This window comes from Terrapene carolina, unplaced genomic scaffold, assembly GCF_002925995.2.
Source record: "Terrapene carolina triunguis isolate 2854851 unplaced genomic scaffold, T_m_triunguis-2.0 Scaffold138, whole genome shotgun sequence".
In the NCBI taxonomy this organism is placed as follows: Eukaryota; Metazoa; Chordata; order Testudines; family Emydidae; genus Terrapene; species Terrapene triunguis.
In genome coordinates this window covers 290,908-313,046 of record NW_020664489.1, presented here as the reverse complement: position 1 = coordinate 313,046, position 22,139 = coordinate 290,908, and the positions used below count along the sequence as shown (strand labels likewise).

Here is a 22,139-nt window from a genome sequence, read left to right as displayed (position 1 = left end):
GACTATGACACGTCTCAGATTCAGACATAACTGAGGCCTGGTTAGGTTGTCCTAGCTACGTCACGCAGTTTTGGGAAATTAAAACTACAGGAAAATACCGCAGAATGAAACTGACACAAAATCAGCTCCCTTCCCCTCCAAAGAACCTGTAGACATACAGTAATAGTAAAGAAGAGCAGAATAAATAAATTTAGTAATTAGATTTGTAGCTAGTGTTTTAAAAATACAGTATAAACAAAAAAGTAATTAGCCTTTTGTATTAAAAAAAACCCCTATATACTAGAAAGAAGTAAGCAAACCCAAATCCTATTGTGCTCTTAAGTTCTAAGATTTAAGACATAGATTATAACTGTAAAATAAGAAGAGCACATATTTTATACTGCAGAAAAAAAGACATGCTACAAAACCCATCAAACTTACCAAGGGCTTTACATGCAAAAAGGGCCATTGAACTCTGAAGTCTGTCTGGTCTGACAGCCTGGACCACAAGGACCTTAAGATAAAGAATAAAGTATATTAGAAGAGCAGTACTAGTAACAATTCTAAACCTGAACAGTAGGCTTACAATAATACAATAAAATAAAATCCTTTGTGAGGAGAAGGAAGATTCTTCTTAAAAGAACTGAATTGTAAATGCTTTTTTCCAGAACGGGTTTGTCGACTTTGGTATATAATTATAAATGATCTAGTAAAACTATTCCAATTCAAATATAAAAAGCTAACATAACTGTTCCTTTTAGGTGCAATTCATCCCTATGTAGACAGCCACAGAAGCACTATGGACCACCTAAATCTTCCCTTGTGATGGGATATTCACCCCCACACTATCCCAGAGAGGCTTAACAGGCTCAGGAGGGGGTAAGTAACCTGTGAGGACACATCTGAGGGAGAATTAGGGTTGATACGCAAGCTTTCATTGAGAATGGAGCCCAGCTGGGCATATGCAGGCGGGGCTAGTATAAAGCCAAGAAGCAAGGACAGAAGGGGCTGCAGTGTGGAAGCCTTCAGACACTCTGGGCTTAGAGAGGGAAAGGAGGAAATCCAGGGAGCCACTAGAAGCCCTAGGATCCTAGCCCTGAATGAAGGGTTTACCCAGTGGGGTGGTGGAGCAAAAGCCAGATAGAGACATAGTAGGAAAACATCCAGGGAAATGACAGCAAGGCTTGGGACAGTGCATACCTTGGTCGTTGATTTGAGGGTCCCTAGGCTGGAACCCGAAGTAGAGGGCAGGCCCAGGGTCCCTACCTGCCACTGGATAAGTGGCATAGTCTTGAATTGGAGGACTGGGAATCATACCCAAACAGTCAGTTCAATGAGACTTTTGCGGAAGGGGAAAACTATAGTGAGCTGGCTAGAGGGCCAAGCCACAAAGAGGACGCATCCTGAGTCACAAAGAAGAAGCACTGCAACTCTGGAGCATGAACGAAACATGCCAAATCCATTCTGAAGCACTTGGAGGAGAGGAAGGTGATCAGGAACAGTCAACATGGATTCACGAAGGGCAAGTCATACCTGACCAACCTGATTGCCTTCTATGATGAGACAACTGACTCTGTGGATATGGGGAAAGCAGTGGACGTAATATACCTTGACTTTAGCAAAGATTTTGATATGGTCTCTCACAGTATTCTTGACAACAAGTTAAAGAACTATGGATTGGATGAATGGACTATAAGGTGGATAGAAAGCTGGCTAGATCGTCGGGCTCAACGGATAGTGATCAACAGCTCAATGATCTAGTTGGCAGCCGGTATCAAGCGGAGTGCCCCAGTGGTCGGTCCTGGGGCTGGTTTTGTTCAACATCTTCATTAATGAGCTGAATGATGGGATGGATTGCACCCTCAGCAAGTTCACAGATGACACTAAGCTGGGGGGAGAGGTAGATATGCTAGAGGGTAGGGATAGGGTCCAGAGTGACCTAGACAAATTGGAGGCTTGGGCCAAAATAAATCAGATGAGGTTCAACAAGGACAAGTGCAGAGTCCTGCACTTAGGACGGAAGAATCCCATGCACTGCTACAGGCAGGGAACTGACTGGCTAAGCGGCAGTTCTGCAGAAAAGGACCTGGGGATTACAGTGGATGAGAAGTGATTATTCCCCTCTATTTAGCACTGGTGAGGCCACATCTGGAGTATTGTGTCCAGTTTTGGGCCCACCACTACAGAAATGATGTGGACAAATAGGAGAGAGTCCAGTGGAGGGCAACAAAAATGATTAGGGGGCTGGGGCACATGACTTATGAGGAGAGGCTGAGGAAACTGGGCTTATTTAGTCTGCAGAAGAGAAGAGTGAGGGGGGATTTGATAGCAGCCTTCAACTACCTGAAGGGGGGTTTCAAAGAGGATGGAGCTCGGCTGTTCTCAATGGTGGCAGATGACAGAACAAGGAGCAATGATCTCAAGTTGCACTGGGGGAGGTCTAGGTTGGATATTAGGAAAAACTATTTCACTAGGCGGGTGGTGAAACACTGGATCGGATTACCTAGGGAGGTGATGGAATCTCCATCCTTACAGGTTTTTAAGGCCCGGCTTGACAAAGTCCTGGCTGGGATGATTTAGTTGGGATTGGTCCTGCTTTGAGGAGAGGGTTGGACTAGATGACCTCCTGAGGTCTCTTCCAACCCTAATCTTCTATGATTCTAAGGTGGACAGGACATTAAACTCACTTGGAGGCTGATGTATAGGGGAAGTCCCCTGGCCTGGATCAAAGGCAAGTTAAAGAGAACACTCCATGATGAGGAGTTTCAGTCTGATCTCTTGATTTTTCCTGGCCCTGCTCTTGAGGGCTGCACAAAAATTAATTTTTTGAGGAATGTTTGTGTGTGTTTGAGGGAGCTTACCAACCCTGCACTGATTAAACAGTTGCTCTAGGCCCAAGAAACCACACCCGTCCACCTCTGCTGGGCATGCTCCAACCTGAGGGAGCATTTTAAAGGGGGCGACTCAGTTCAGTCTGGGTCAACTGTGGAGTAGAGCAATCACGTGAAGCAGCTTCCTGCCGGAAAGCAACCAAAGCTCCACACTGCCAGGATAGAGCCTCATAGCCAAGCCAAGGAAGTCCAATTACTGTGGGAGCTGAGGGGGAGCTGGGGCCAGCAGAAGAGACTCAAGAGACAGATCAGAGGGGAATGCAACAGGCACCCCAAATCCAGCTCTATGATGCTGGAGGGACTGAAACAAGGGTAGGAAATGACCCAGGGAGCGTGATTAGGGGTATCAGGCCCTGAGCCCTGTGAGAGGGACACTGTTTCATAGGACCCTGGACTGGAACCCGGTGGAGTAGGGTGAGCCCAGGTTCCCATACCACCCTCCCAGTCTCAGCACTACCCTGAATCAGAGCCACTGAGCAAGGCGGCCTTTGGACTCTCTACCCCGAACCGTAACTAGTACTGTCAGCCTGGAGCACACAGCCGACCCCCAAAAGCGTGTCCCAGACAGCTAATACAGCTGACCGTTATAGCATCCTAGCAAGTAAGGCAATGCTTGAATCCAGTGATGCGGGCATACCCCTGCAAGGGAGAAAAACAGCACCCTCTGGAGGGAAGTTAGGAAAAAGGGGAAAAATAAAATAAATATCCTCCAAATAAAAGAAAAGTATCAAAAGACTATACTGAACTAAACTACACACTAATAAACAACTAAACTAGACTAGAAGGCAACTTAACAGTTAAACGGACATAGTAGATGCTCTGTCTCAAGCCAAGGCAGTTGAGAAGGAACTGAGGACAGGTCGCCCACGTAACCATATATATCCTTGGCACAGGGCATGAGGAGGTGTAGGGTGCAGGCCAAATGAGCACTACTATAAAAAAATCTCCAATCAAATGCATGGGGTGCATGCGCACCTGAAATGGATACAGGGACTCCTGAATTGGAGCATCCATAGGGACATTACTTGAAAAAGAACTATGTGTTTGTCATGAAAAACACACTAATATCATTACTTTATAGTATCATTTCCTGCAGCTGGAATTTAGTGGAGCACACCTAATCTGTTGGGTAAATTTTCAACAGATATAAAGCTATGTATGTTAGTCAGCAATGACTTTGTAAGTGTTATACTAATGTGCCTGTTCTGAATGTGTTTTTATACTAAAATAATCGATTTTGAAAGCATCTCTGCTTGGTTTAAGATAAATAGCACCTGTAATCTCTTTATCCTGAGCTACTCCAACTGTGAACCTCTAAATTACACAAATGTTTTTATTACCAACAAACCCCCAAACCATCCCTATACAGCACATATAGTTGATTCACCCACTCCCCTTGTCTCTCACAGTTAGGCTGTGATACATATCAATTCAGCCCACACCGACAAAGGTGTTTTAGGTTCCTAACTTCCAATGAAATCAATGGAAGTTAGAAGCCTAAATACCTTTGAGGACGTGAGCCTTCCCTACTAACTATCTTCATAGGATCTTTCACAGGTAGCTTCCTGCATAATGTATGCTTTAAAGTTCTGTACATTGGTGGCTCTGGGGCATACAGTCAGCCATGCCCAGTTCAGTTTATAGTCCCTTTCCTCAGTACTCTGTTTATTCTCCAACACAAAACAAAAGGAAATACAGAACAATAACAAAAGCAATAGCTTTGTTCTTGGCTGAGAGGGTGGAGCCCTCTGGACTTTGGTAACTAAATCGTCTGGACCACAGCAGCCTGGGGAGGCCCTTGGGACCTCCTTGCAGCCTTCTCCTTGTCTCTGTCTCCTCTCACTCCCCACCCCACCCCGCCCGTCTCTCTCCAGTGGAGTTGGGGCCCTCATTTATATCTTCCAGCTAGGAATCAGGCCCAACCAGTGGGTGCAGTTTAGCTGAGTCAGCTGATTCCCTCCAGAACAGGGACAGCTGTTCATTAGAGCCCCTGGCCTTGAAAGGGCCAGACCTCACTGTTACATGTACCCCAAGGATTCCCAAACTGTGGTATGTGGGGTACACGAGATATCTCGGGGGGAGGAGGGTGGTACCTGGGAGCAATTGTGCAATGGTGGATTTTATTTATTATTTCATTTATTGCATTTTCATAATAGGCTGTTCAGACAACACTTTAAAACTCTGGGAATTTGTTATATAAAATATGGTAGTTAATTTACTTCAAGATGTAGTAACGTATTAATGAAAACACAGATACACAGAGACGCTGATGTACAGAGCCCTCAACTCCAGTCACCGTACTGTGCAGGTTCAGTTGCCCAGCAACCGTCCAGTTTAGCTGAGCTCAGAACTTAGTCAGGTGTTTTTTTCCCCCCCAGTTGTATATGTCGCACTATAACTATATTTGTACATAACAGTGAAATATAGACAGATGGCTAAAGACTGGCAGTATTAAGAAGAACACACGAAGTATCAGCGATGAGAAGAGTAGGGGTACACACGCAACTGGTAAATCTGGAAGGGGGTAAGCAGGCAGCTGGTAGATCTGGAAGGGGGTACACAATAAGAAAAGTTTGGGAACCTTTGCTCTAAGGATATATCTACACTGCAATTAAACACCTGCAGTTGGTCTGTGCCAGCTGTCCCAGGCTCATGGGACTCAAGCTAAAGGGCTGTTTCACTGAGGTGGGAGGGTCTCAGAGCTCAGGCTGTAGCCCGAGGCCGAATATGTACACCACCATTAAACATCCCCTTAGCCCGAGCCCCGTGAGCCTGAGTGAGCTGGCACAGGCCAGCTGCAGGTGTCTAACTGCAGTGTAGACATACCCTAAGAAGGGTACACTACTTCTTAAAGGGTACATCATGCAAGAAGCTAACCTCTGAGTGGGACTTAAATAATTCTGTGTAGGTGTTTCCTCCCATCACTGTTGGGATACATTTTCATTACGTTCTAAAAGACAAAGACGCTCATCATACTGGTGTATGAGGGGTTGTTGTTTTTCCTTTAGTTTTTTTTTTAATCCTCTAGAAACTGTGATGAAGACACATCGGGGACATATGAACTATTGTTCTGCATATTATAGAATGAAGCATGTTATTCAGATAAGAGCTTTTGTAAAATGGTTTGTTTATAGTTTATTCCTAATTTCTGTGATTGTTGTTAAAAAAGTCCTTCTTTTTTTCTCTTTTTCTTTTTTTTGTGCTAGAGACTTGGCTGTTTTTTTAAAGATGAATTTATTGAGATACCTAGGGAAGACTGTGTGATTTATGTGCTCTGGCAGTAATTGCAGGATGTTTAATTTGTCAGAAGTACCCGAGCAGGGTTTTGAGAAGTGAGAGGCCTTTGTCATTCCTGCTAATCCAGTTTCTGTTGTTTACTGCGCATAGCAACATCTGGTGGCAGGACAATTTAGAGGAATTGAAAGTAGAAAATCCACTGTAATCAATTTTCATTTGTGTTATATGCAGCCTGTATATTTCTAAGGCACACAAGATTCCCTATGTGCGGACTTCTGTACCCCGGTCTGGATGGGAGGGATGGCCTTGGCTCTTGAAAATATTCTCAACATACTTTACACAGAGAAGTCATGCACATTAGTGTACTGACAAGCTCCCCAGGGCAAGGGCCATGTCCTTCTATATGTCTGTATAACATTTACCACAATGTGACCTTAATACCTATTTGAGCCTCCACCTACAGACACTACCCACAATACAAACAACATGGGGCCCAATAGGCAGCCAAGTAGGTTTGGTATATTTGGGGAATCAGCAACTGCTGAGATGTGGAATGTGTCCTGTATGGTTCTTTGCAGAGGGTTACAGCTGACTGTGATCTCCATAGTGGCTAACTTTGCCTAAGGAGTTATCATAGATTGGGAAGTGGTGTACCTTTCTTTAGGCTAAAATCGTTGCTAAGCCCCTTATTTTCATGCTGGGATCACACATAACTATCTGACTCCTTATCCCTCTACAAGTCCACCCCAACACCATCTACCAGAAAGCTTACTTTGGGTACTTGTCACCCTTAGTATGTGTTCAGAACCTCACTAGCAGTGCTCAGCATCTCACAGCATTGAGCTTGGCAATTTTAAAACATTAAACCTTCAGACCTAAGCTACAAAAAATATTTCAAAAACACAATGCAGTGGGGGTGGGGAGAGATAATGAAAGGGGGTGGGAGGACCTTCTATAGGGCAGGAGGCATTTATCATATATCTGTGCACCTATGAGAATAGACCCATTGGAAGGTATGAAAATAAATAATATACACTGCTAACAAACACTTTAGCAAACCTTTGTTCAGCTGCTACCTGGTAAATCTAGAAGTGCACACTTTATTAATGATGTTGATAGGCATCATCTGACTTTTGCTAGATTATATCTGTTATTATATTTCTAGAAGTGAATAATTTCCTCTCCCCTCACCCTTTAAAAATCTTTGGAAATTAAATGCAACTTCCCACCCCAAAAACCCCCGATTTCAATACAATATTAAAATAAAATATTAAACATTTAAAAGTCTAGAAAAGCAAAAATCAAAGTAAAAATTAATGCAACGTTAACGCTGTCTCTTCTGTGCGTACATTATAATATGATCATATGTTATTGTAAATACATTAAAAAATCTCTATATAAGGTTGTAGAAAAAGTTATATATAATCCTATTTTATCATCTGAAAACTAATAATGACAGCAGCATTATAATATTTAGCACTTACAGGGATTTTTCTTATCATACTTCAAAGAACTTTTGCAGGTGAAAAAGTATCATCAGCTCCATTTTACAAAGAGGAAAACTTGAGGGGGAGACAGTTAAGAGACAGATGACATTGTGAGTCAATGACGGAGTTGGGACTAAAACCCAATTCTCTTGGCCGTGAATTCCATGCTCCTATTCTCTGGATCGAATTGCCTCCCTAATGTGAGTGATAAATAAAGATGTTTGTGGAAAAAAGTGCAGAGTTCATGTTGCATGTTCAACCTTAACTGTTGCATTTCCTGACCTTTCAGTGCTTAACTTGCAATCTTAATGTTGCATGAATGTAGGGGGGTTCATGTTTAATGTTGGGGTAATTTAATGATATCTGGCTTGACAGGCTGAGAAATACTGCAGTAATGCACCAGTGACAAGGAAAGGAGCGTATCACCTGTCTGGAAAATGAAACGTGTACATTTTAGTGAACAATCTCCTATCCTAAAGCAGATACTCAGTTTGAGTACCAACCCACCAACACATACATTAAGGACCCTGGTAAAATGGTAATGGACATTAAAAATAAATTAATACATTTTAATTAGCTAAACTAATCGTGATCCCATTGAAGACAACATAATTTAAGTCAATGATTATTCTTAAACCACGATAGGAACCTAATCTCTTAATCATGAAGTAAAATTGAGTTTCAACACAGAGAGTAGAAGTATTTTTAAAATAATTCAGTATTAAAATATTACCTGCTGAAATAGGGTAATATTCTTTGCAATAATGGATGGAAAATCTTGTTCACACGTAGAGCTCTGAGAGAATGTACGCCACATATCTGCATCTTCAAAGCAGAGTGTCTGATACAGAGCTGGGAGAGAGATCTACAAAGCAAATAGTGCACATTTAACAGTAAAAAAAAAAAATAGCAACAACTTATAGCCAGCCTGACATATTCTCTGTATTATTTTTATTCTCTCTTTTTTAAATCTTTTTGGTTCCTTCCCCTTCCTCCATCCCACCTCAGTCCTTTCTATCACACATGGCTAATTTATTTCGCTCAATGCATCAACTGTTCTCTGACTCAAATGCTCCCATAACACCCCCTTCTCCCCCCCTCTTCCCAACTTGCTTTTGGTCCCTATGGAAAGGAGGAAGTGAAAAATAACCAGCACTGAAGTATCACAGTTCTAGTGCTCTGAAGCTAGTTAATTTCTCTCCCTCATGAACTCTCAGCCCTTCCCTTCTTGCTGGTGAGCTTTACGCAGTAGGAGAGTAGCCCTAGATCAGTACTTCAGAGATTGTTACTTTTATTTCACTCCTTTCAGCAGGGGAACATAGGCTGTCGTAAGAGAAATCAGTCCAAGAAAACATTGGGACTTCAAATTAATATGAAGCTACCCAATTTGACCACTAGAGACCTCAAACTGGCCTCTAAATGTGGGCATGGAAATTTAATCTAGCTACCCAATTTATGCATGTAAAATTGTAGATACTAATTTTTAGGCTACTTATGAAAATACGGTCTTGCATTCTAGAAATTTGTATGTCAAAATGCTAAATAATTTTTCTACTTCCCGTAATGGTTATTTTTATAACTATAAATAATAGCTTTCAACTGGGTACATATTAGACTGTGTTTTTTGGAAGAGCTAATAAATAATTCTTAACTAATTTTGAATACAGTTTAAAATAACTAAAACTGTAGTCATGTTGGAAAATATTTAGTTTATTTTCAACTCCATATTAATACTTCCGAATAAATCAATACCATTTCAAATTGAATTTAAATCATCACATAGACAATACCTTCAGAGATGCTACTGCCCAAGTTCGTTCCTGTTCTATCCAAGATGGAATTTGGTCACGGATACCTCTTTGTGAATCCTTATAAAACAAAATAAGCTATATATTTGTAAAATTCAAACCTACAAGTTGTTTAATAACTAAAGTTTCAAAATGAAAACAGATATGAAAACACTGGCAACATCCTTTACAGGAATCTTTCAATGGTGTTCTATTGATAAATTTATGAATAGTGTAGCAATGTTTGTTTATTATTGCTATTTTATAAAGTTATAACATACAAGAGGCACCTCAGACTTGACTAGATTTAGTCCTCCCCCTTCCATCTTCGCAGCAGATGAGTACTTCTAAAATACTGAAATCTAGATACTTTATTAATACATTAAAATAAACTTTACAATAATGTTTTATTGCCTCACTGAAACACATTGATGACACACATGGATCCTTAGGAGGCCACTGTAGAAGAACCCACAGGATTTATCTCAATTTAGGGCTGACTGCAGGAGATGTCATACTGAGAAAGGAAACAATCTGGTTAGAAATGTTCCAGTCTGGATCCTGACCTTTCCCTAAGACATCTGATGTATACAAAGCAGCAAAAAATAATAAAATAAAATAAATCATAATAATAATAATAATAATATGGATGGAAAAGCAAGTAATATACAGGAACAAGATTTCTAAAATGTCATATAGATGACCATGTAATGGGGCACCATTACGTGACCATGTAATGATATGACCCCCATATCAATCAGGAGAAGGCTAACAAGCTCCTCTGTGCTCAACTGTTACCAGACAGGCACACCTGCAGAGCCTACTCCAGCTGGAGGAAGCAAGCTTTAAAAGAAGATGCTTGTCACAGGAAGGCACAGCAACCAGGAAGAAAGCTGCTGTGCCTCAGGAGTAGCTGGCCCTTGCTACAGAATGACAGAGTGGAAAACAGCTGACAAGACTCTGCTGCCCACCAGACCTTTATAAGGTACCTTATAGAATGCCCCTTAAACAGGAGGAGGACCCAGAAAGGGTGGAATAAAGTTCCCAAACGGGGAAAGGGCTGTTAAAGGGGAAGAGACTCTAAAGCTGCATGAGTGTGATCCAGATAAAGATCCAGCCTATCAGAGAACACCATTTGGAGCAATTAGCTGCCAAAGGATTTTTTTTCCAGAGGAATGAAAGTCTGGACTGTAGTACTCAACAAAGGTGTTCATGGATGATCAGAACATCATGGATGATATTTCCTCTGTGGTGACTCACACTCTTTCTGCCCACCATAGCACCACAGAGTGTGCTGAATGGACTCTGCTCCCTTTTTGGACTAGTTTCTGTGCAACCATGTAAACTTGATGTTTAAGTAAATTCCATCTTAATGTCTCTTTCTACATCCAGGAAGATGAGCTTCACTTTGGGCAGACCAAAGGAAAAATAATCCCTAGTAATGTATGGAGAACAGAGTTTATCCTTGTGACAGATGATTTTGAAGTTGGAAGAATCTTCTCTTTATGGGCCAGTGCATTTTAACAGCATACATTTTGGAGACATTTCTGACTGTAGTGCTTGTAACCAAGAAGCATGGTATTAGAAGCCATTAGTTTGAAATATTTGGTTCTGACAGACTTTAGCCCTCTGGACAGATCCCAGATAGGGAAGACAGGACTTTTGGTTTGGACAGATGCTGCACAAGGACATTTATTATTGCTGGATGATCTACCAGAGATTTAAATGAGCCCTTGTGCAATATGCTATTTAGTGTTGGGTCATCAGCAATGATGGTGGGATGTCTCACACTAGGTCATTCTGTACAATTGCAGAAGAGCTATAATGTTTGTTTTCTTGGGCTTGACTATCTTGACACCAATGGGAGAACACTGTCCAAATTCTTGCACAGGCCAAAGGGATAGAAAATTTCTATGAAGCTATGAAACACTATTATTTTGGAGGAATCGATTATCTTGTTTAGTACCCATCATTAAATAGCCAATATGTCTCTCAGTCTGGATTAGGATGAAGTAGAAAGCAATAACATAGCAGATGGAGTGGAGACAGTTTATGACAGCTTCACTAGGTCCAAGTACCATGGACTTCTTGGCTGATTTTAGGGCAATAACAATTGCAATTCTCTCCCCCCCCCTTTTTAAAATCTTCCGTAAAACTCGTCCTAGTAGTAGAAGGGGGGAAGCATAGACAAGCAAATTCAGCTGTTAGTGTAACTGTATATTTCCAGTGATCTTGGGTGAAGAAAATCATTGGGGTTTTTTTGTGTTTTGACTGAACACAAATAGGAACACTTAGTGATGGCCTAGCTCACTGGATATCAGCTTTTTAGAACCAGATATTTAGTTTTTTTGGACTATCTGCTGAAAACTTACCTAGTCCTCTTGTGTCTTCAATATGCCCTTTTTATACTGATCACTATTCTTAGGCTAGGTGACCTTCTGCTCAAGAAAAAAAGTTATTGTTTGGCATTTAGATTTGCACTTCTTCTGCCCTATTCCTGATTTATATATTCCACGATCATCGTGATGTCTCATTGAACAAGAAAGTGCTCCTTTCTCAGGGGCTCCTGGAAGTTCGATGAGCCATGCTGGACATCTCTAGGAAGTTGATACTCTACAGTCCTTCTGACATTGACCAAGTTCCAGGATGTTGTCCCATGTGCAATCCCCAACTTGGAAGACTGGCATCTGTGGTCAGGGTTTTGGATTCAAGATTTTGCAGTAAGAATGCTACCATACCATCCTGTTTCCACCCACTGATAGGCTGGATGTTATCTTTATTTTCCTATAAATCTCAAATTTTGGAATGGTTCCAGGTTTTTAAGAGAAATCCCCAAAACTCTCTCATGTGCAGTCTTGTCCACGAATAATGTTTGAAGCTAAATGACCAAAGAGCAGCAGGTAAATATGGATGAAGGATACTGTGTTCCATAACACCCCGTGCCTTTGCTTTAAGTCTTTCTTGTGTAGGAAATGCTCTGGTTCTCTTTGTGTTTATCTCAACTCCTGGAATATCCTATGAAAATCCTATACTAGCCTAGTGGATAGGAGGAAAGCAGTCAATGTGATAGATCTTGATTTTAGTAAGGCTTTTGACACAGTCCCACGTGACATTTTCATAACCAAACTAGGGAAATGTGGTATAGATGAAAATATTATAAAGTAGGGGCATAACTGGCTTAAAGATCATACTCAAAGAATAGTTCTCAATGGTTCGCTGTCAAACTGGTAGAACATATCTAGTGGGGTCCTGTAGGGGTATGTTCTGGCTCTGATACTTTTAAAGATTTTCAATAATAACATGAATAATGGAGAGGAATATGTTTATAAAATGTGTGGAGGACACCAAGCTTGGGGAGGTTGCAGGGATTTTGGAGAACAGATGAGAATTCAAAATGACCTTGACAAATTGGAGAATTGGTCTGAAATCAATATGATGAAATTCAATAAAGACACACGCAAAGTACTACATGTAGGAAACAAAAATAAAATGCCCGACTACAACATGGGGGACAACTGGCTAGGCATTAGTGTTGCTGAAAAGGATATGGGGGTTATAGTGGATCACATATTTACTAAAAGCCAAAAATGTGATGCAGTTGTGAAAAAGGCTAATATCATTCTGGGGTGTATTAATAGGAGTGTTGTATGTAAGACATGGGAGGTAATTATGCCATTCTACTCAGCAGTAGTGGCGCCTCATCTGGAGTACTATGTCCAGTTTTGGACTCCACGTTTCAGGAAAGATGTGGACAGAGGAACAAAAATTATAAAAGGGTTAGAAAATCTGACCTAAAAAGAAAGGTTAAAAAAAATGGGTACAGTACAACCCTGTTGATCTGACCCTCCCTTATCCGTCTCTCCGTATTTACCAAACAACCAGGACTCTAGGGCCAGAAGTGAGCAAACTCTCCTCTGGCCACTAGATGGCACTGCAGCATCACATTTTCCCATTCTCCGGTTTACCTGGAATTTTGATTATCTGATCTGGCCCTGCTCCCAATTAGACCAGATAAACGGGGATCTGCTGTAAGTTTAGTCTTCTGAAAAGAAGACTGAGTAGAGATCTGATAACAGTCTCCAAATATGTTAAGAGCAGTTATCAAGAAAACGCTGATTAACTGTTCTCCAGGTTGGACTGCATTAGTAGGAACATTGCCAGCAGATCGAGGAACTGGGCTTATTTAGTTTGCAGAAGAGAAGAGTGAGGGGGGAGTTGATAGCAGTCTTCAACTACCTGAAGGGGGGTTCCAAAGAGGATGGAGCTAGGCTGTTCTCAGATGGTGGCAGATGACAGAACAAGGAGCAATGGTCTCAAGTTGCACTGGGGGAGCTCTAAATTGGATATTAGGAAAAAACTATTTCACTAGGAGGGTGGTGAAGCACTAGAATGGGTTACCTAGGGAGGTGGTGGAATCTCCAACCTTAGACGTTTTTAAGGACTGGCTTGACAAAGCCCTGACTGGGATGATTTAGTTGGGGTTGGTCCTGCTTTGAGCAAGGGGTTGAACTAGATGACCTCCAGAGATCTCTTCCAACCCTAATCTTCTATGATTCTATGTACACTGAAGGTAGGCCAAGTAGTAATGGGCTTAATCTGCAGCAAGGGAAGTTTAGGTTAGATATTAGGAAAACCTTGCTAACTATAAGAATAGTTCAGTACTAGAATAGGCTTCCAAGGGAGGTTGTGGAATCCCTGTCATTGTCTAACCTGTTCTTAAAAACCTCCAAACACCTGTCAGGAATGGTCTACGTACATTTGGTCCTGCTTTAGCGGGGGACATGGTGGGAGAGGGGCTGGAGAAGATGACCTTTTGAGATCCCTTCCAGACCTACATTTCTATGATTCTATGAGAGATGATCAACAATCTCTTATTTAACTTTATTACAAATCATGGGATTGGGTCCTGTGGGTCACTGGCTACAAAGTCCCTGGGGATGATGCTCTGATAAGTGTGCCATCTAAGACCATGTGTAGATGAATCCCTGGATTGCTCAGCTGCTTTATTACCATTTTCAAGAGCTTTGTAAATATCCTGGTGGAGGACAACACATAGTGATAGTGTTGATTTTCATAAACAAAAACAAATAAACTGCTGTTGACTGAAATTTGACTTTCAATATGTCTCTGCCTGTTACGCCTACATTAAAAGATCTTCTTGAGACATAGCAACAACAATAGAAGCTGCAGTCGCTATTCTCAATTTTGTCTTCTTCATCAACCTGACCAGCCTCTTGAGGTTTAGGATGATGAAGACTTCTCCAGATCTTTTTCTTACTATGAAGATTATTGAACAAAGCTTTGAGCACTTTTGGTTGAGGGACAAGATCTAAATCTCTAGGAAATGGGAGAACTTCTGCAGGACAATTTTTTTTTTCTTCTCATCATCTCTTGAGGCTGAAGAGGGAATAAAAAAGGGATGTGGAGGAGCCTGAAACTCCAGAGAATATCTGTACCACTTGTCTGAAGTCAACTGGAATTATGTCTGAAAACTGGGAAATTCTGCTCCTTAGGCCTATTTCTGGACTGAGACAGGCCCTGCTGCAGTCATACTGATAGCTTGGATTGGAAGGAGAGATTGAAAGCATTCCCTGATCTGGGCTTCCCTATGCTATGCCAGGTCTTACCCATGCAAAAAGAAAAATCCCTTCTCTTGGTCCATCATTGTGAGTAACAACAAAAGAGCTTCTGCCTTTATATTACACCTGGCAGTCCTCACTTTTGGGGGAGGAGCTAGAGTCTGTGGAAAGAAGTGAAGATCTGGATACTTTGGAACCTTTTTTTCCTTTTGGGTTTTTTTTTTTTTTTTTGGCTGTCCTTGGGAGGTGATTGCTCCATTGAAGGACTGGTCTCTTATCATCTGACGCTCTGTTTTGCCCCACAGCCTACATGGGGTAGAATCTTGAGCCCCATCTTCATCATCCAATATGTAATCAGAGAAGTGGCCCAGGAACTTCTCTGAGAAATCCTCGGGAAGAGGGAGAGTCCAAAAAGACACTAAATTCCTTGACAAGTCAATCAATTATCCACATAAAAACCTGGGAAAGACCTTAGCCATTGTTCCTTTAGAGGTGGATTGAACCAAATGGTCTGGAGGGTTGGACTTACCCTTAAAGAGTCCTTGATGGGTGAGTAAGCCCAGTTTGCTGAATCCAAGGACTGAAGTTGACTGACCAGCCCTTGCAGAGGTTTCTCTGGAGCAATCTCAACTGATGTGAGGATGACACAGAGGCCTCAAAAATCCATTCACCATCCAAATCCCTTCCTCTCACAGAGCAAGCTTAGACTCATAGACTTTAAGGACAGAAAAGACGATCATGATCATCTAGTCTGACCTCCTGCACATTGCAGGATACAGAACCTCGCCCACCCACTGCTGTAATAGACCCACAACCCCTGGCTGAGTTACTGAAATCCTCAAAACATGATTTAAAGACTTCAAGTTACAGAGAATCTGCTCTATACACTAGTTTAAACCTGCAAATGACCCTGTGCCCCATGCTGCAGAGGAAGGTGAACGCCCCCGCCCCCTAACCTCCAAGGTCTCTTATTAATGTGACCTGGGCAAAATTCCTTCCCGACACGAAATATGGCGATCAGTAAGACCCTGAGGAGGTACAAGTCCCAGAAGCAAGACACCTGGGAAAGAATTCTCTGTAGTAACTCAGAGCTCCCGCCCTCATCTAGTGTCCCATCACCAGCCATTGGCGATATTTGCTGATAGCAGTCACAGATTGGCTACATGCCATTGTAGGCAGTCTCTTCATACCATCCCCTCCATGAACTTATCAAGCTCAGTCTTGAAGCCAGTTCGTTGGTTTTTTTTTCTCCACTGCTCCCCTTGGAAGGCTGTTCTGCAGACTGTGAGCAATAATGGCAGAGTTTCCCTTCTGTGGCTCCCAAGAGGGTATCCTCCTCAGAGATGTAGTACCACTTGGCCCTTAATCTATTCCTTTTGGCTGGTTCCAACATGCTGGGAGGAGGGGTATAAAACCAAGAGTATAATTCCTCTTCTCCGCACAAAAAATATCTTCCTCAACTGCTCATTCTGCTCTAAAATGTCGCTCCCAAACCAAGGGCAGTAATGGATAAGGTTGGAGTGTTCAGTTTCCTTTCTGTCTGCACAGTCAGAGACAGAAAATCTAAGGTCGGGAGGAAGGATTGTCAAAGTCTCAGAGCAATGTGGACATGTCTGATTGCCTCTGATGCTTTTCAGAAGAGAGGTGCGTTCAAAATATTTTGTGCTGGGGAGAGGTCAGAATCTAGAATTCCCTATTTTAGAGAGGGTGGATTTACTGCATTTAAATATAGTTAAATTTACATTTGGGGACAGTACTGCAGTCACACAAGGAAAAATTATACAACTTTATAAAAGTAAAAAAATTACTTACTATGTTCACATATTTTTAAATATTTCTATTGCTATAAAAGAGCTAGTCTGTTCATACTATACATATATGTACAGTAAATAACAAACATACAATACATTTGAGAATAATCTTTTAGGATTCTATCAATGCATTCCTTATTTCAGAATAAATAAATAAATAAAGCTTACTGATTTTCTTAACATGTCTCCAATGATCACACCTGTAAAAGTATCCCATTCCTATGGGGGAAAAAACAAAAACAAAAAAACAAAACTTAGACAAGGCATAGGGATATCTTAAAGCACACAATATACTAGTTACAGATAAAGTAGAGGGTGATCCGAGAATAGAAATAACAATTACGAATGGATTTTTAAAGAGGCCTAAGGAGTCACCCAGCTCCTGCTGACATAAATCCCAAATAAGGGGTTGGAGGCATGGATTTATGAGAAAAGATAAAAGAAGCCAAACACACGTAACTTGACTAAGCAAAGTATAGATGTAGGGAGCATGATATACATTAAAGCCAAGAACTTAGTAGAATTCAAACAGGCATTAGATATTTCTATGAATAATATGATCATCAAGAATTACAACAGCATGGACTAAAAAACAAAAACAACATCTACAACAAAAAAGCCTCCTAAGAGTTATCATGCTTCAGTACATAAGCCAACTGAAAGTTTTCCTGTGAGTGGTTTCTTCAATAAGGAACCTATTTTCAAAGGTATTTAGGCACCTAAAGATGCGTTTAAATCAACGGGAGTTATGCGCCTAACCTGTTCAGGGAATTCTGTAAATCCCACTAGGCACCTGTCTACATCTTTAGGAACCTAATTACCTTTGAAAATCTTGCCACAACTACCTGCCTTTGGAGTTCTTGCATTTTCCTCTGAAGCAGCTAGTACTAGACTAGATAGATCCTGATCTGATCTGCTTCCTATTACCATTTTACAGTATGTGAAAGGTGTAATCACCAAAGAAAGAGAGGGATTATTTACTGTCATACACTGTGATATAACAGAGTACTCTGACTAAATTAAGAAAGCAAAAAGTAGATAAAACTTCTTGACGACGAGATCTATTAGACAGTAGTATAGTCATCCAAGATGAGTACTTTGGGTCACTGTAGCCTAGGCCGGATAATTTTCTAATTTTTTTTTTGCTGGGCACAATCCTTCAGGTAGAGGAGAAAAGGGGTAGACCAAATAACTTAATAGTATAAGTATTTTACATCACTAATATCTATGATTCTATGGCCAGGGGTTAATTTATTATAATTTAAAATATATATAAAAACGGTAATAGAGGTTGTTCTTATTTAAAGAAAATTGCATTTCTCCGACTTGAAGTAGGTCAATCCACACATCCACTTGACTTTTGTCTGTGACATTACACAATCAAAAGTCAACAGCATCAACAACATAGCAGAGCGTTCTATGGATCCATCCATCCAGTTAAATATTGATGCCATTCCATCTCTCCCAAGATTCTTTACAGCCAGTGACTTAGCAAATTAGAAGCAAAGTATTTATTAACCAATCAAACATAAAAAGGCATATACATTATAAAAATACTGCTACAGCACAAAATATGAATAAAGGACTACTGCTCCAAAAACTGAAAAATATGTAAAATATTTATGTAAACATGATAAAGTAATAATATAGATATGCATATAAACCAGATGCAGCAAGAATCAGTATACAAAGACTAAGAGGGACCATTTCTTCCTCTACAACCGTGCCTCACTTCCATAATAGGTATGTTCCTCTTGAACCACAAAATTGTTGACCAGTAAGGGAAGACTCATCAGCACAAGAGACAGAGACAGAGACAGTGACTTTTAACTTTGCCACTTTCAGAGCTAAACACAAAACATCTCTTCCACTTTGATTTCCATTAATAAATTTGTCTCACAAACAAGTACTCAACTAATCAAGTAACTAATTTCTACCTGAAGGGAAATAAGAGAAATACAGATATTAGTTACTTGTTTTAATTCTTGGGAAGTACTCAGATACTACAGGAATGTGCACCGTATATGAACTGAGGTTGGACAGTCAGAAATTCTAACAGCTAATATAAGTGCATATAAAACATAAGTAATCAAGATATAAATAGTACTCACAAACATTTTAGAAGGCTGAGTAGCCAGGCTTTACTTTAGTCAGAAAAATACTATTTGCAAATCCTTGCCCTGTAGAATTTACAATCTAAAAGATTAAACAGAGAAGGCAAAACACTCTCAAAAACTGAGAGGAAGGGATACATTTGAGTCACGGACTTGAAGTTGGTGAGTGTATCTTTTAAGTCTTTGTATCCTAATCCTGCAATTTTTGTACAATCACTGTCTCCACTATCTCTTTCAATTTTCCTGGCTGATTTTTTTCCCCATTTCTTTCTCTATAACTGCTCTATAATTCATCTCTCACTCTCACTACTTCCAACACCCTTGTTCTTGCCTTGGTAATCTTCCACCTCCTCCTTTCTTTCTGGTCTGAGTCACATCTTGCATCCTAAGGGTAAGTATACACTTATGGCAGCGTGTAGAGTATAAACACTGTATGCCAGTTAGTATAGGTATAAATAGCAGTGTAGACAGTGAGGCACTGCTTAAGTGAGCAGGTAACAGACATGCCAGAACCCTAGGGTTTAGAATCATAGACGCGAAGGACTGGAAGGGACCTCGAGAGATCTTCTAATCCACTTCCCTGCACTCAAGACAGGACTAAGTATTATCTAGACCAGTGGTTCTCACCATATTTACCACTGTGGGCCGCATATGAAGCTCTCTGTGTGTTATGTGAGCTGCATCCACACAGTATATATACTACCTCTATAGCCCTGAGGATGTCATATGCACCGCAGCTGTGTGCTGATTGGGCCACAAGCGGGCCATGGTTGAGAACCACTTATCTAGACCATCCCTGACACGTGTTTGTCTAACCTGCTTTTAAAAATCTCCAATGATGGAGATTCCACAACCTCCCTAGGCAATTTATTCCAGTGCTTAACAACCCTGACAGTTAGGAATGTCCAAACTAACCCTCCTTTGCAGCAATTTAAACCCATTGCTTCTTGTCCTATTCTTACAGGTTAACGAGAACAATTTTTCTCCTTCCTCCTTGTAATAACCTTTTATGTACTTGAAAACTGTTATCATTCTCCCCCCTTCCCCTCAGTCTTCTCTTCTCCAGATAAAACCAACCTAATTTTTTCAATCTTTCCTCATAGGTCATGTTTCTAGACCTTTAATCATTTTTGTTGCTCTCTCCTGTGGACTTTAGCCAACTTGTCCACATCTTTCCTGAAATGTGGCACCCAGAACTGGACACAATACTCCAGTTGAGGCCTTATCAGCGCAGAGTAGAGCGGAAGAATTACTTCTTGTGTCTTCAAAAAAAGAACAGGAGTACTTGTGGCACCTTAGAGACTAACAAATTTATTTCAGCATAAGCTTTCGTGGGCTACAGCTCACTTCTTCAGATGCGTAGAGTGAAACACACAGACAGAAGATATTTATACATACAGAGAACATGAAAAGTTGGAAGTACGCATACCAATTGTAAGAGGCCAATCAATTGAGATGAGCTATCAGTAGCAGCAGAAGAAAAAACTTTGAAGTGATAATCGAGATGACCCATAGAAGGTGTGAGGAGAACTTAACATGGGGGGAAAAAAATTCAATTAGTGTAATGACCCAACCATTCCCAGTCTCTGTTTAGACGTAAGTTAATTGTGTCTATTTTGCATATTAATTCGAGTTAATATGAAATCTCGATTATCACTTCAAAGTTTTTTCTTCTGCTGCTACTGATAGCTCATCTCAATTGATTGGCCTCTTACAATTGGTATGCGTACTTCCAACTTTTCATGTTCTCTGTATGTATAAATATCTTCTGTCTGTGTGTTTCACTCTATGCATCTGAAGAAGTGAGCTGTAGCCCATGAAAGCTTATGCTGAAATAAATTTGTTAGTCTCTAAGGTGCCACAAGTACTCCTGTTCTTTTTGTGGATACAGACTAACACGGCTGCTACTTGGAAACCTATGCCTTTCCAGCTTGATGGTGAACCACTGATAACTACTCTCTGGGAATGGTTTTCCAATCAGTTATGCACCTACCTTATAGTAGCTCCATGTAGGTTGTATTTCCCTAATTTGTTTATGAGACAGTTCTGCGAGATAGTATCAAAGGCCTTACTAAAGTTAAGATATATCACATCTACTGCTTCCCCCCTTATCCGGTAGGCTTGTTACCAAGAAAGCTATTAGGTTGGTTTGACATGATTTGTTTTTGACAAACCCTGCTAACTGTTACTTATCACCTAATTATATTCTAGCTTTTGCAAACTGATTGCTTAATTATTTGCTCCATTATCTTTCTGGGTACTGAAGTCATACCCTACATGGCTTTCTGCATGCCCAAACAGTGCCTCCCATATCTACACTGCCTTTTTTAGCAGTGTATTGTCCTGCTGCCGGAGCCTTTCCCTGCTGCCTCTCCTTAGCCAAAGCCTTTCCCTGTCACATGTAACTAGCTACACACTGCAGTGTGGATGCAGCCTGCCTTTCACTGTATCATGTACTACACATACCCTACATACCACCGCCAAGCTAGACAAGGCCTAACAGTTTATCTAAAATGCCATCACCAAATTAATCTTTCTCTCCTGCTGCAGAGGCCATCTCACTTCTTTCAACCCCTTAACCTTCTCAACATATATTTACATATCAAATTCAAACTTCTCATCCGCACCATCACCCTACGTCTTGTCTGTTGTTTTCTACCACTCTCCTAGTTGGGATCTGCACGCTAACTCTGATCACCTTCCTGTCAGAGTCTTCTCTAACAAACACACTGCACTTTCTTCCATTCTCTCTACACTCCCACATGTCCATCTTGATCCTGGAAGCCATACAGCTGCCTTCTCTTTAAAACCCCTCTTTAAAATTTACTTTTCCACAATCTCTCCAGTGATGGCCTATATTTCCAACCTTTGTTTTTTTACAGTACTTACGTTATCTTGGAAAAGTTCAGGGTGCATTCCTCTTACAAAATGCAAAGCAAACATTAGTTGATCAGCCTGAAATAAGAGCAAGATAAATGGATAAATACATTCGTTAGACATCACTGTCCTGCTTTTCTAATTTTACTTCTGAGTAAAGCTAGCTAACAGAACCTCAGTCACAAAGCACCTATCCTGATCAGTACAGCAGCAACATTTTTAGTTTCAAGTAACTGGTGACATGGAGCATCACTCAGATAACTATCTTGGGGCGATATATAGTGTAACTAGAGATGGACTCAAACCACAACTCCAGATCTGAATACACCCACATTTTGCAGGAAGAGAGGGATGGCGTTTTAACCAAAAAACACAAA

At 40.9% G+C, this 22,139-nt stretch overlaps 1 protein-coding gene across 1 annotated transcript in view; it reads right to left on the bottom strand.

Annotated features, from left to right (window-relative positions):
* DYNC2H1 (dynein cytoplasmic 2 heavy chain 1) overlaps positions 1-22,139 on the bottom strand; it is a 367,402-nt gene that overhangs the window by 166,671 nt on the left and 178,592 nt on the right. The window contains exons 71-75 of the mRNA XM_029911951.1: positions 21,775-21,840; positions 16,940-16,990; positions 9,385-9,462; positions 8,328-8,459; positions 421-493 (exon numbers count right to left, since the gene is read on the bottom strand). Coding sequence (XP_029767811.1) covers positions 421-493; positions 8,328-8,459; positions 9,385-9,462; positions 16,940-16,990; positions 21,775-21,840 — 400 coding nt within the window. The remainder of the gene's footprint in view (positions 1-420; positions 494-8,327; positions 8,460-9,384; positions 9,463-16,939; positions 16,991-21,774; positions 21,841-22,139) is intronic.